Genomic DNA, 13,953 nt, shown 5'->3' on the forward strand with positions numbered 1-13,953 from the left:
AATTGACGAAGGTCAAAAGCACACGCAATATCGTTTTCTGGGTTTGTAGCAGGAAAAGTAGAGCTGTCGCTCTAAAAATTGTGTACCTGTTGGCAGATAGTGGTGTGCCTTGGCCTGTGAACACTGTCTTAATATCAGCAGTCAGTGGCATTCACGACCACCTAGCTACCTGTGTGCAGCATGGCAAATTGGGTACAGGTGGTGCCGTCCCACTCTGCAGGCTATACCATATTTTATATTTTTGCCATATTTTTCTTTTCCTTGTTTGCACAGATTTTCTCGGACCTCATCCTATTGTTTGTTTCACTTCTTCACCTGTTGGTTTGCCTTCTCCTCCTACACTTTATCTCTCGACTTGTCATGTGAACACAATATGCCAGAACCTTTTGCACTTTTGGTGCTTTTTTTCTGTTTTGTCTGTGCAAGTCAAGCAAGTCATGCACAGAGTTGGAGTTCATTTGACTCATGCCGGTCATTGTTTGTGGAATACTTCAAAAAGTAAAGTAGGAGAACTCATGAACATCACCCAATACCGGAAAATCTCGACAAAGCTGGATATTTCCACTATAACTTTTTTGTCTCTAGTGCAGTGAGGCTACCTTTAGTGTTTTGAAAACGGAAAACGTCGCTATGTAGGGTGTCTCAAGAAATGTGTCCGAAAATTCTCAAAAATAAGGCAAATGCGATGTTTGCTTGCTGCCTTCATATTTACTTTTTATGTATCGGCAGACATCTTAAGATGACTAGAGACATCAATTAATTACAGCAGTAATTTAAAAAAGTAGATTATTTTTAATTACATGTAGTGGAGACAGGCGGTCGGGCAAATGGGAGAATTGAAGCATTTCCTGCAAGAAGCCCATTGCCACTTTGAGATTTCCCAAAAGTGATGACTGGTAATTTTTCCAGAGCAATGAAATACAACAAGTTCTGGTGGCGAAACCGAAACGTAGAAGAGTGCAACTGCTGCACTCTTCAGAGACATCCGGAATGAGGGGGCGTCGTTATATCAACCATGGACCTACTTCACTTCATGTGTGTGCGTGCTGCTGTTGTGATTATAGCATGCATAGCTTACGTAGTTTAATGAATGCAGAAGAACTAACAGCACTATAATCGTTTTGGGAAAAAGTAGGGGTGGAACAAGGTACATGGGTTTTGGAGCAGTCCTGGGAGCAGGCAAAAGTGCCTTTGTAGCGGGCTTGGAGCATCCACAGACATTTTGGAGCAAGCTTGGAGTCAGAAAGGCCTTTTCGACCAAGTTTGGAGCAGTAAGAGAGACTGTTCAGAGCAGATGTAGCCCCTTTTACAGCAAAAGCTGTTATGAGATCACAACAAGGACCGCTTTTGGTGCCATAGTCATCCGTCGCCGCCGGTGTCCATAACCACTATCGCTCGAATTACTTTTTGTTGGCAAAGAAGTTGAAGCAGATGCGACTTTATATTGTAAGGAATTGTGAAATTTTCAGAGTACGTTTTTCAATGCGTTAATGCCTCACGCATTATTTATTCTCATTCTACTCATTTTATTGGCGGCTTTATCTGGGAACCTGATCAGGCATGTTAATATCGCATTTGTATAGTGAGTGTATACAAGATGAATTTTGATACATATGGGTGTAGCATGTTGGTTGTTGCTCATCAGGAGATGGATATAATACTGGGTGATTCCACGTAAGATTGAACAAATGATGGCTGGTCGACCTCTTAAATTTATTTCAAAATTTTATATATTATTCCGTGATAAGTGGAAAGAAGAGATCCGCAATTTGTTTTGCCGGGGCCAAAAGTTCTTTCGAAGCACAGGAAATCACTAATGACGAAGAGGTGGAGTGGAGCACTCATACGCTCTGCTGTTTTGGCCAACTTTCGTTATGAATTACACAAAATATATTACAGTTAGGTAGCTGAAGTTTCTTTAACTAAATATATGCATGTTTCTGCTTCTGCTCAGGTATATTTAGTTTTTATTTGTAGTGTAGATGTTGTAAAAAAAACCTCAAATTGGCCCAGGAAATGTTATTTTCTTTACTTTGAAGGTCTTTATCAAAGTGTATTTATCGTATTTTGGTGCCATTGGCTCAACAAAATTACCCCAAACTTGGTATGTTAAGTCTATGGACCCCTCAGAGGACAATGCACTTCATTTTTATCGATTAGGAACTACGTAGTCCCTAGTAGGCGCCGTCAATATATGTGACTTCACGGCGAATGGTGCGGAAACTTCTAGGTGGCGTCGCCACCCACATTTTCTTTTTGTGCGTTTTCTCGCTTACTAAGCATCTTCTTGCAGCAAGCGTGGTGTTTTTGGCATCGTGAAAGAGTACTTTACTAATATGAGAAACAGCGTTTTGCTCTTTAGTGTCCCTTTAACTTTACGCCCGCCGTATCTTGCAGTGAACATTTTCGGCTACCACCTTCGGCCACCTTCTGCACCTCAGTTTGTTTTCTCTTGATGTAGGCTGGCCTGAACCGACTTCTAACTGTGCCAGGAGGATTCAAAGCATAAGAATGTCATCGTTCAACTGCGCGTTTCGTGAAGATCTTTCATTGCAGTCGTAGCAAAAGCACGAGTAGCACAAGTAGTCCGTCTCACTGACAGTGACTGGTTTTTCGGGTGTTAAACGTTCCTTCAAAGCATTGATGTCTAGGCCGGTAACTCTGTGAAATTTTGGCTTCTTTGCAATAATTAAGCTTCTTGTGCTTCGAAAGGTAGTCTCCGCAATACACTTGTTCAGAGCTATACTTTCTCGCCGTGAGACGCACAGGAGGAGTAGAGTAAGAGCAAAGCGCAAGCACTATCGGCGTCGAATGAAGTGTGAACAGCGGACCGAAAGCGCAACCGGTTACCGATAGTTTTGCTTTTTTTTCCTTTGACATTCCATATTTTTTTCTTTGCCACTGGAGCACCACGTTCATGCTTTTCACTGATTGCAACTGGCGCAGCGCAGTTTCTCAGGCAGCAGCCTGCGTGAAGCGAGCGCTCATAGCTCCCTCATAGAGTTTTCATCTTGCTTCCAGCTCCGCCGTGTTATCAGCGCCTAGCTGCGATGCGAACAAAGGGTGGATAGAATAGCGAAGCTCCAGTGCACGTGCGTTCAAGTCACCCGAGAGGTGTTGCTGTTTCGAACGCAATCGGTCTGAGGACGCGAAAACAAGCTCTCACTGCGCCGTCTCTTACAACGAGCATCTCGGGTGCGCGTGCGCCTGCTTGGTAGCCCCGCGCTCGTGGCCGCTGCAGTGACCAAATAATTTCAAAATTAACGTCTTCAGTGCTGTCAACACTTTTTTTGGTACTGCTGGCCTTTTAATAACAAGAAATTCAATCCTGCCTGCATTTTATACACTTGCTGGGCAAGAAGTCGGAATGGCCACTCCTTGCCTAAGGGTCTTATTGGAGGGGCCGTAAATATTAGTGCAACAACATTATCCAACATGTTTTCAATGATTATGAAAGCTGATGTGGAGGAGAATAAGGGGACAAAGTTTAAGAAATATAAAAAAATGGTTTTTTTATTTAATTGTCAGAAGTTTCCATTGTTCGGTGTTTTCTTGAACTTAGCCCGATCATATCTCTTTACTGAAAAGCTATATAAATATAAGATTCGGCAGTTTGGTAGATAAGCATGCGAAGAACGTAATGCGGAATTTTTGTCACTCTGGTACAAGGTTTTTTTGAGATAAGTGCGTTCAAAGTAAAGAAAATAACGTTCCCTGGGCCAATTCTGAGGTTTTTTATAAAAATATCTGCACTACACATAAAAGCTAAAAATACCTGAGCAGAAGCAAAAACATGCATACATTTAGTTAAAGAAATTTCAGCTACCTAACTTTAATATATTTTGTGCAATTCATAACGAAAGTTGGCCAAAACAGCAGAGTGGATGAGCGCTCCACTCCACCTCTTCGTCATTATTGATTTCCTGTGCTTCGAAAAAATTTTTGGCGGCAAAACAAATTGCGGATATCTTCTTTCCACTCATCAGGAAATAATATATAAAATTTTGAAATAAATTTGAGAGGTCGACCAGCCATCGTTTGTTCGATCTTACGTGGAATCACCCAGTGGCTGCTTCCCTACTTCACAAAAATGATGATTTATAGCGTAGTGGGTTCCTCGCAGGTGCACTTCTATTGGTTGCCAAGGAAGCCCATAAGGCTCCCATGATCCATTTCCTCAGGGTCTCAATAAAGTTAATTCCCCCTCTCTCTCTCTTTCTCACGTTAGCGTATGTTATAAAGTGTGGTGGGAGAGCGAAATAACGGCCGGGCTTCACACAATGCGAATTACGTAACTAGTGGGTCCTTTAAAGCTTCCAACCCATTACAAAAGGCTCAGTCATAATTCTTCATTGTCATCAACCGTCGCATCAAGAAACCGCACATAATGCCTTGCAGATGGTACCTCGCTTCTCCGCAGAATGACGAGTAATGTCGTGGTGGGTGCTTCCCAACTTCACAAAAATTTCTTTGTGGCGTAGTGGGCACGTTGCTAATGAACTTCTAGTGGCGTAGTGGGCACGTTGCTAATGAACAAGAGGTTTTATAAAGGGCTCTAGAAATGCCGCTCTTCGAGCTTTCGCTGTGACTGTGCTGCACTTTCCGCTTAGACCTGGCGTTTTTCATAGCACTTGTGAAGCAACATTTGTCCAATGCTGCATTTGGCAAACACTAAGTTAAATTGTGCAGCGGCCTTATTTGGCTATGTGCAGCCACCCATTTTTTTAACATGAACGGGCGAGCGTTAACCACCGAGTCAATAAGCGCTGCATAACGGAGCACAGCAGTGAAATGAACTAGAATACGCACGTGCGCTCGATGAGGAGTCCTGTGCACCTGTCTTTGTTAGGCTGTTCCGGGAACCTGACACCACCCCTGCTTCTTTTAAGCACCGTTACCGTCATCCCTTTTTCTTTTCCGAATGCTGCCATCAAGTTATAAAGAAAGGGCCACGTGGTCGCACGTGAGATGGATGGGATGTAATATACACGCGCTGATTATACCACGTGTGTATCACCATTTTTTTTTCTTTTTCTTGTTGTTTACACAGCACTTTCCTGGGGCAAAAAAGATACCTGCCAGTGCAAACAAAAAACAGGACAAAAAAAGCAGGTGGGGTCAAGTAGATTTCACATAACAGCCTGGCAGACGAAGCTGCACCTGACTGTTCACTCTGCGCATGCACATATTCTCGTTCATTTCCCCGTTGTGCTCCGTTATACGGCACTTATCGGCTCGTGTGTTCCGGTTAAAAAATGGGTGGCTGTACACACGTTTGTGTTGTCCTTTTCGTTCTGTTTTATATAGTTCGTCTCCCAATGGCCGAAGTCATGCCAGGTAATACAATGCCTGGATAAATTGCTCATACCCTGGAAGTCTTCTGGGTTAAACTTCTCCAGAACTACAAAATAGTTCTGGCGTTTTGTTATTGCGGTGCTCTGTAATATTGGACACAAAAGACCATTCCGCCCAATAAAGTCTATTTTTTTCATACAAAAGACACTTTGGTGTAATCAGCTTAAAAAGTACATACGAAGCTTGTCCCCAACACTTGTGAAACCTCCGTCTTTTTTGTTCTTCCGTGGCGCGCAGTGCCTGTTGAGCCAACCTCCCAGCCGATCAGATCACAGCCTAGATGAAACGCAAACTACAACCATTTCAATGAAACCAAAAACACGATCTTTCAGCCATGTTTTCAGGCATGGGGCTTGATGACTGTCACACCTTGTGGCTAAATTCGGGTGCTGCGGCGCAGTACGGCACAGGTAAACAAGTTTGGCGCACAATGGCGCAGCTGTTCCACCCCTGAAAGAGTGACATCATTCTGGTTGTCTGTTACTTGCACTCATTGGCGCTTTGGTTTCGGTTTCGCCGTTGAATTAGCTTGAATTTCAGAACTCCGTTCCAGAGGCGGCCTCTTGGAAACCACAAATTGGCAATGGGCTCTTGGCTGGAAAGACTTCCATTCTCCCATTCGACCCGACCATGGGTCACATTTCTCTAAAAGTCTCCTAATTAAAAAGTTAATTATCTCAATTTTGTAATTAATGCTATAATGATTGTGTATAGTCATCTTAAGATGTCTGCCGCTATGAAACAAGTAATTATGAAGGCAGTGAGGAAATATCTCATTTCCCTTTCTTTTGAAGATTTTTGGACACATTTTTTGAAATACCCTGTATATTAAGGTGCTACATTGAACGCTGCCCCACATCCTTGAAAAAGCTTTGACAGGACGTTGAAAGTCTTTGATTATCCTTGAATTTTCATCTCCGAAACCTTTTCAAACCCTGTTAGTGCACAAGTCGCCAGTCGCATGCCTTCTCATGTCCACCGCTAGGTAGCCTTTCAGTGGAATGCCCCTGCTGGCGACACAACACCGTCTATAGACACACTAGTTCATGAAATAAAAATGTCCGCCTAATGGTCAACCACTCTCTTTCCTGGTGGCGTTGCCTCTTAAAGATTGAGAAAAAAAAAAGGAAGCATTTTTCTCAAACTGTTTTCTATGGTGAAATTATTATAAAATCATTTATGAAACTGCACACTAATACGTTAAAGGCTATATGATCCTTGACAGAGTATGTAGTGCGACTGATTATTGCAGTTTTGCATTCCTTGTCATACTCTTGTCATACTGTAGAGCTTTACTTGCACTTATGGTGTGCATCTGTAGTATGGGATGCTGGTGTGCGTGTGTGGTGTACTTGATTCATGGTGAAACTGTGACTGAAATAGTCAGAGGTGTGTAACAGGTGGAAAAAAAAAGGCATTACATAGTGAGCAAAGTGAGGTATTGGGCTAGTTTCCCTTTCCTGGATGTCTTCTTACCTTCAAGTTTTCTTCAGTAAAATTCAGTTGATAGTTTGCGCTTGTAGTGTCCACTTCATTTCGTGTCTCCCCCCTAACTTCGTATTTCGGAGTAACTGTAGCGCAGTTTTTGTAAGCATTACATAGTGTTGTAACCAGCTTTCTGCATACTATTTTTCATTCCAGGATGAAGAACCAGATGTTGGGGACCTGGACGTGGATTATTCATTCTTTGACAAGGCAATATGGCCAACACTTGCTCAAAGAATTCCAGCTTTCAAGTCCCTGAAGGTGAAGCCTCGTCTGTAATATGTGCGAGTGCCATTATGTGTAGCGTGGTGCAAATTTTTATGGAAGCCCTGGAACACCTTTACCATGTTTAAAGGGGAACATTGGCAGTTTTTTTTTTTTCACCATGTAAAGTTAACAGTAATTCTGTGTTCCTGAAACACTCTGCCATGTATCTGATAATTGAAATGCTGAGGAAATCCAAAAATAATTTTATGTAAGCAGAAAATTCAACAAGAAAAAACTGAAGAACAACCAAGCACCTCCTCTTCATGTGGCATATTTACATGTACAAGCTGGGAGGGTGTGATGTTGTATTTTAGGATCGTTACACAGCAGAGCGTGTGACGCGTTGCAGATGGAGGAGACTGTGAGTGATTGTAAAAATCAAACGACAATTATATTCGGACGGCACACACACACACACACACACACACACACACACACACACACACACACGCACGCACACACACACACACACACACACACACACACACACACACACACACACACACACACACACACTAAAATACATAACGCGAGAATGTACAACTGCAGTCGATCGTCCCACATGGCGGTGCTATAGAGTCCGGGAAGTAGTGGGCTGCTAGTCCCGGCGGTGACGTAGTCGTGCGTGGTCGGGCGTGGTAGCGAAGCCGCAGCAGCAACGGTCATGTGGCGAGTGGGCGACCAACCACTCGGTCGACGGTAGCCGTCATTGTTGGTAGCTCCCCGCGTCTCTTCAGCTCCAGGCGAAGATCCCGCGACGCTCGCTGTCCTGACGACGCCCGGCAGGATGAACCACGCGCGTAGATGCGGGTTCCCCGACACAGGAGGCCACGAACAGATCTGGCGACGTGAAGAACGTGAGGCGCTCGCTGTCCCGAAGACAGGCGCCTCTGTGCGCGAACCCCGCTCGTTGGTGCGGGTTCGGTCGACCTCCGGCCTGTTCCGACCGTGTTCCAAGCGTCACTAGCCTGCGCGAGCCCTTTTTCTTCTCCTCTGAAGCACGAGCTGTTTCTTCTTCCTCTGCCTCCAGCGATCGGCCGCTCTGTCGTCTGCACTCGCTGGCTCGCCTTTACGTGCTTCTTCACAGAGGGCACACAAGGCATGCTGCTCTGGCCTGTGCAGAGCAGCAAAGAGCTAGCAAATGCTTTCATGGCTGCACCGGATCATTGAGCCATGTCTTCTGATCTGTCAAGTACCTAGTGGCAGCTTTGATGCTGCCGAATTCAGCAGCCATTATTTGCCATTTACAATCCACCACGGTGGTCTAGTGGTTATGGCGCTCGACTGCTAACCCGAAGGTCGTGGGATCAAATCCCAGCCGCGGCAGCCGCATTTTCGATGGAGGAAAGAATGCTTGAGGCCCGTGTGCTTAAATTTAGGTGCATGTTAAAGAGCCTCAGGTGGTCGAAATTTCCGGAGCCCTCCGCTACTGTGTCCCTCATAATCATATCACGGTTTTGGGACGTTAGACCCCAACAGTTATTATTATTGCCATTTACATTCGACCCACCTCCACCTGAGCCAGTTGCTGAGGATGCTGGTAACCCAGCACAGCAGGTCACGCTTCCAAGTGAAGACTGAGGGCAGCCCTAGTCCCTGATTTTGTTTCCCTGGAAGAGTGTCGGTGACAGTACAAAGCAGCAGCCAATAAGCTTGTATACATCAGGAGGTACAGTGACCGCTTGTTGTTCAGTTGTTTTAGAATGTCACCTCAGTGACACCGAATAAAATGAGAACCTAGGAAAACAAGCGCATTTTGCACACGTGAGCACCATCGCATCCCTGAGTTGCACTGGTGTGAAGCGATCAGACGTCTGTGAAAATAATGAGTGAAAGCCCGTTAGGCTTGAATGTCAGCGGCCTGTAGGTGGTAGACGAAGTTAACAGAGATAGTGGTTGGGAAGGGAATAGTGAGCGAGTAGGAGGACTTGGAAGCATTTTGTATGGCACATTTTGATAACTGTGTGACAGCATGCTGCTTTCATTACATAACATTATGAGCCGCATTGAAACAGAGCTACAATTGTATATCTAATAAAAGGTAAATAAATATAAATTTGTTGCAACACTATTTTATGTGGTGGAAAAGATGATTAACTGGCTAAGCACGAGTTGTGAGCATTGAATGAGCAGGGCTATTTTTTTACTCATGGAGGTGATCAGCTGCCGCGCTTCGATCATCTGGGTGGGGTCTCTTTGGACTTGTTAAGTTGTACCCAACTATAGCCATGTGACAGTGTGGCCATACCACCATGTCGTCTGCTGATCTTCCTTGCGGTGTTCCTCTCTAATCACTGTGTGCCCCTACCATCTGCAAACATAGTGAATACGAGCTTATTGATCATTCTTCGTACTTGTTCAATGCACACAGCTTATTATGCAGTTTATGTGTTCGACAGAGATCGCTCATTATACCATTTGGTTTTCTCGTGGAAATGCCCTCTGTAATCTCTCAGAATTGAGAATGCCCAACGATTGGCCCATATGTTCCCACTCTTACCAAATCAGACATATTTCTTGTTATTGCGATCGCTCTTGGAGCTGCTCACTTTAGCACACCTTTCTCTTTGTGTGCCCTGCCAGTTCTCAAAGTTCAACCCCTGCTGCCCCTAATTAGTACACTTGTTTCCCATGAGCCTCCTGCCACTGATACCACTACCTCTGTCGGCTGCTACTCCTCGTCCCCGTTGCCTCAGTGCCACCAATCCTGCTTCCCTCAGCCTTGTCGCTTTTCCTCCCAGACATCCTCTATGGACGCTTGCAGCTGGAAAACTAGGCAGTGACGCTTATTGAAGTGAAGCTGCAGTGCCGTCGTTTTCAGTGTCTGATTGCAGTGTACTGCCGATGTGTTTCATACTTGGCAGGAAATGCTCTGGAAGCTAAAGAAGTTCAACAAAAGAAAAAAAAAAAGAAAGCATGAAAGGGAACAAATGTCATCGGCCTGTTTGTATCACAAAGCTACAAGGAAATCTAGACAGATTTCACAGAGAGCTTCTCAGTTGATGAAAAATTAGTCCAGGTCCAACACATTCGCCATCATAGCATGATTTAATTAACAGGCAAATCAACTCTGAAACTTGGATTAGTGGATTACAATCGGATTATAATCATTGAATACTATGAGTATGATTGGCGCAAAGATCTGGTTGATGCTGATAAGCAGTCGATGCCAAGAACCTGGCCTTCAGTAGAGCCATTACCAAAGAGCCAGTACTAACTTATTATGCCATAGCTCCTTAACTGATGCTTTTATGGAACTGTGCAAAGTTTGTGCACATTGGGCTATATAGGTGTGCAGGCACCTTCTACAGACAACTTGGCACTGAAAGGTTGCTTTAGACAGTGTTTCTGCATGTCGTTTTCAGTAATAATAAGCAGTGTGTGAAAGTGATGCCATAGATCAGTACTTTGAAAGTCTGGGATGCATGCTCTTTGAATGACTGTATCCTGCAAACCTCTACAGCAGCACAAGTGCTGCAGCCATTGGCAGAAAAGCTAACATGTCACATGTATAGGACCACTTGTTCATTTGTAATGTGTTTGACGACAGCACTGCTGAGGTGAACAGGGACACAGCCATGTACCATCGAGTTGCTGTTGGCTCCTGGTGACACTACGAGTGTATTATTGTTAATGAGAAAGCCAGTGAGATCGATTGAATGGCAAGTTTTAAGCTCACTAATACATTCTGTCTTCCGAGTCATCTGTCTTCTAAGACAAAAAAGAAGGCATCTATCTACATTATTGGATATTGTGCTCTAAAGCAATTTATTAAAAATGCATGCTAGACAAGTTGGTTCGTAGCACTCTAAACTAGTACTTTCATGAAAGCACTTGTCCACTGCTCAGTTTCTTGTGTTCGATATTTTTTTTTTCTGCACTGGCTTGTTTTTCCTAAAACCTAGTAGTGGCTAGCAGCGACATATTAATTACTAAAGGAGCAAAGAATGAACACACACATGTGCTCCTCAACACTTGTGTGCGTCCTTTCTTGTCCCTGTCTGTAACAGTTTCTGCGCTAAACACTAGGAATATGTCGCACCAAAAAAAAAAAAAAAAAAAAAAAAACGGATGTCAACCCTTAAGAAAAGGATACTGATGACTTCTTAAGACGAGTGCCTGCCAACTAAGTAGAGTACGTTTCTTCTGTATGAGAGGCTTGGTTCTTTAAAGGGGCACTGACACAAAATTTCATGGTTGAGATAACTTGCGGGATTGGTTCCCGTGAACTTATCATCTACCAAATCTTAACAGCGAATATAGCTTGGAAGGTCATTTATATGAATTTCGAAGTTTGCTTGCACAATCCAGTGCTATACACCGCACCTCGCAACATTGACATCATCTAAGACGACCTGAAGGTGACCCCCCAAATTTCGCGATGTCATTGCTGTAGCAAAGCTCCAAGCTGGCGCCGCTAGTAATGATGACATCGCTGTCACCATTACCCTTTCGCCATGCTTGCACCAGCAGACTACTACTTGGCAGCTGCTTGTTAGTTCATGACGGCAGTGAACCTGTGTAAAGTGTGGAAGCCTCAAGGAAGTTGTTGCCATGAGCAGATGACAACAATGACGGCAACACTGCTTAGTGCATGTGGCAGGTGAAAGAAAGTGAGCAGACAATGCAGGCAGGGCGGAAGTGCGTCGCAGTTCTCTGTGCTCATGTGGTTGAGTTTACCATGTTTCACACGCCAGGTGGCGTGTTAGTTGCACCCGGCAGCTTGTCATTCTCGGACCTCTCCTAGACCGAAACTGAGACTGGTCAGTGATAAACAGACTAATTAATTACCAGCAAGCGATGTGCCATGTATGCATAACAGGCCCCCAGTGATATATTGCAGCAAGGAAACACCAGACCGAAATTTTTATCAGTGGCCCTTTGATGTTAGTTGAGATACGCTGTTTAACATAGTACTTCAACAGGGAGGTAAAAGGTCTTTCCTCATTCTCCTGCAGAATAAGCACCGAAATGTTCTCGTGTGGATAATGATGAAACGTGCTATACATCTTACATATGCTCTTCACAAACTACGTCATCCTTAAAAGGGCATTTCACTTCATGTATTTTGCAGCAATAAATTGTACATATATATACTACCTATGGTTTAGCCCATTTTAGAAATTGGCTCCCATGGTATTAAAATGCCTATCAAGAAAAGCTCTTTGCTTGTCTTTTTGTTTCAGGTGAAAAGTGCCTGGGCTGGATTCTACGACTACAACACATTAGACCAGAATGGTTGTGTGGGACGGCACCCTTGCTATAGCAACGTTTACTTTGCAACTGGATTCAGTGGCCATGGCATCCAGATGGCACCTGGGGTTGGTAGGGCTATCATGGAGCTTATAATTGACGGAAAATTTGTCAGCATTGACTTAAAACGTTTTGGCTTGGAGAGATTCATATATCAAGAGCCAATTAAAGAGGCCATTATTGTATAGTGAAAGTGCTAGGCTCTTCAAAGGCTACACTCTAACGTATTATATATTATGGAACTAGCACAGTAGAAGTGCTGTCTGTTCATTTGAAATTCCATATGAAATATTTGCCTGCTTTGGTAGTACAGTCACACAACCCATGTTTTATTTGTGTACTGCTAAAGACATATGTGAACACTGCGAAAAAGTTGCATTAACTCTTAGAAAGTAGAAGCTCAAAAATAAAGACAACCATCCTGGCATATATGCCAGTAGTTGACATACAAAATGTTCTTGATCTCAAAGCTGGCGTGTCATGTGTTAGGTTACGGTACTGAAGTGCTATGCACCTATTTTAAATACAAGACAGAGGACTTTCCTGCAGCAGTAGAAGTAGTATAGTCAAATAGTTTACCCCACTCCTTTTATATTTCTGGGCTGCTGTAGGGGGTAAAGCCAAATGTCATGTACATTGTACAGAGCTTTAAGGAAATGCTTTGAACTTCAAAAAATAAAGTGCGACACTTTTCATTTATGTTGTCAATGTGTGTACATCTGATGAGTGGCAGCAACCGGCCTAGCACATCATATTGACACCTACAGGTTTTTGGAATAGTACAGTTGTGTTTTAGATGAAATAAATCTGCTTTTAATGTCAAATACAAACACACTGAAGATTGGCAGTTCATTCGCATGGATGAAAATTTATCGGAAGAAAATGTGCTATTAAGGGCAAAGGGTAGGCCCTGTACCTAGCACGTAATTTATGGCTTCTGGAAAACCCAATTTCACTGAAACTACTATATGTAAAGCGTTTGGGTTTGTTTCATGTTATTGGTCGGCGTCTCTTCTTGCAATGGAGCTAGAATTACAATTGTAGTTCAAGTGTTAACATTTGTGCAATTTTTTTAGCAAGGCAAGTAATTCTTGTCATTTTTTTAAATATAACTGCAAAAAAATGAAAACTACAATAGACTCTCGTTAAATGGAACCTGAAGGGACCAGGAAAATACGTTCCGTTTAACAGGAGTTTCGTTTACTGAGAGATGAACAGGCGTGCAGAATACAAGCCTGAAACCAAGCCCGAAACCAATCATATGAGAGGCAGTTGTTCCGTTTAAGAGATTTCCGTTTACTGAGAGTCTGCTGTATTCTGCATACGCACACCATTCTAGTTCAGTAGCTTTGTATTGATGTTTGGTTTATTCTGGTAAAAAATCAGCCCTTTGTGTTTTTCAAGTTGTTTTGATAGTGGGGCAAATGTAACGAAAAAATTGATTTTGTGATATTGAGAGTTAAAGAGGAAAAACAAGTTTATATCATGTTTTGTTGAAAAAGATGTACTGAACAATTTAAATAATAGCAACCTGCCATATAGTCATCACACGAATCAGTTTTTCTCTACTTTTCTTTGTTCCCTGGCTTATGT

The 13,953-nt window shown here is 43.3% G+C and overlaps 1 protein-coding gene across 1 annotated transcript in view; it reads left to right on the forward strand.

The window, feature by feature from the left end:
• The window catches only part of LOC119397021 (FAD-dependent oxidoreductase domain-containing protein 1-like), a 54,047-nt gene extending 40,992 nt beyond the window's left edge, over positions 1-13,055 (forward strand). Inside the window, 2 exon segments of the mRNA XM_037664445.2 lie at positions 6,997-7,101; positions 12,294-13,055. Of these exon segments, the coding sequence (XP_037520373.1) occupies positions 6,997-7,101; positions 12,294-12,548 (360 nt within the window). The 3' untranslated portion in view covers positions 12,549-13,055.
• Positions 13,056-13,953: the final 898 nt, after the last annotated feature.

Source organism: Rhipicephalus sanguineus, chromosome 1 (genome assembly GCF_013339695.2).
Source record: "Rhipicephalus sanguineus isolate Rsan-2018 chromosome 1, BIME_Rsan_1.4, whole genome shotgun sequence".
In the NCBI taxonomy this organism is placed as follows: Eukaryota; Metazoa; Arthropoda; class Arachnida; order Ixodida; family Ixodidae; genus Rhipicephalus; species Rhipicephalus sanguineus.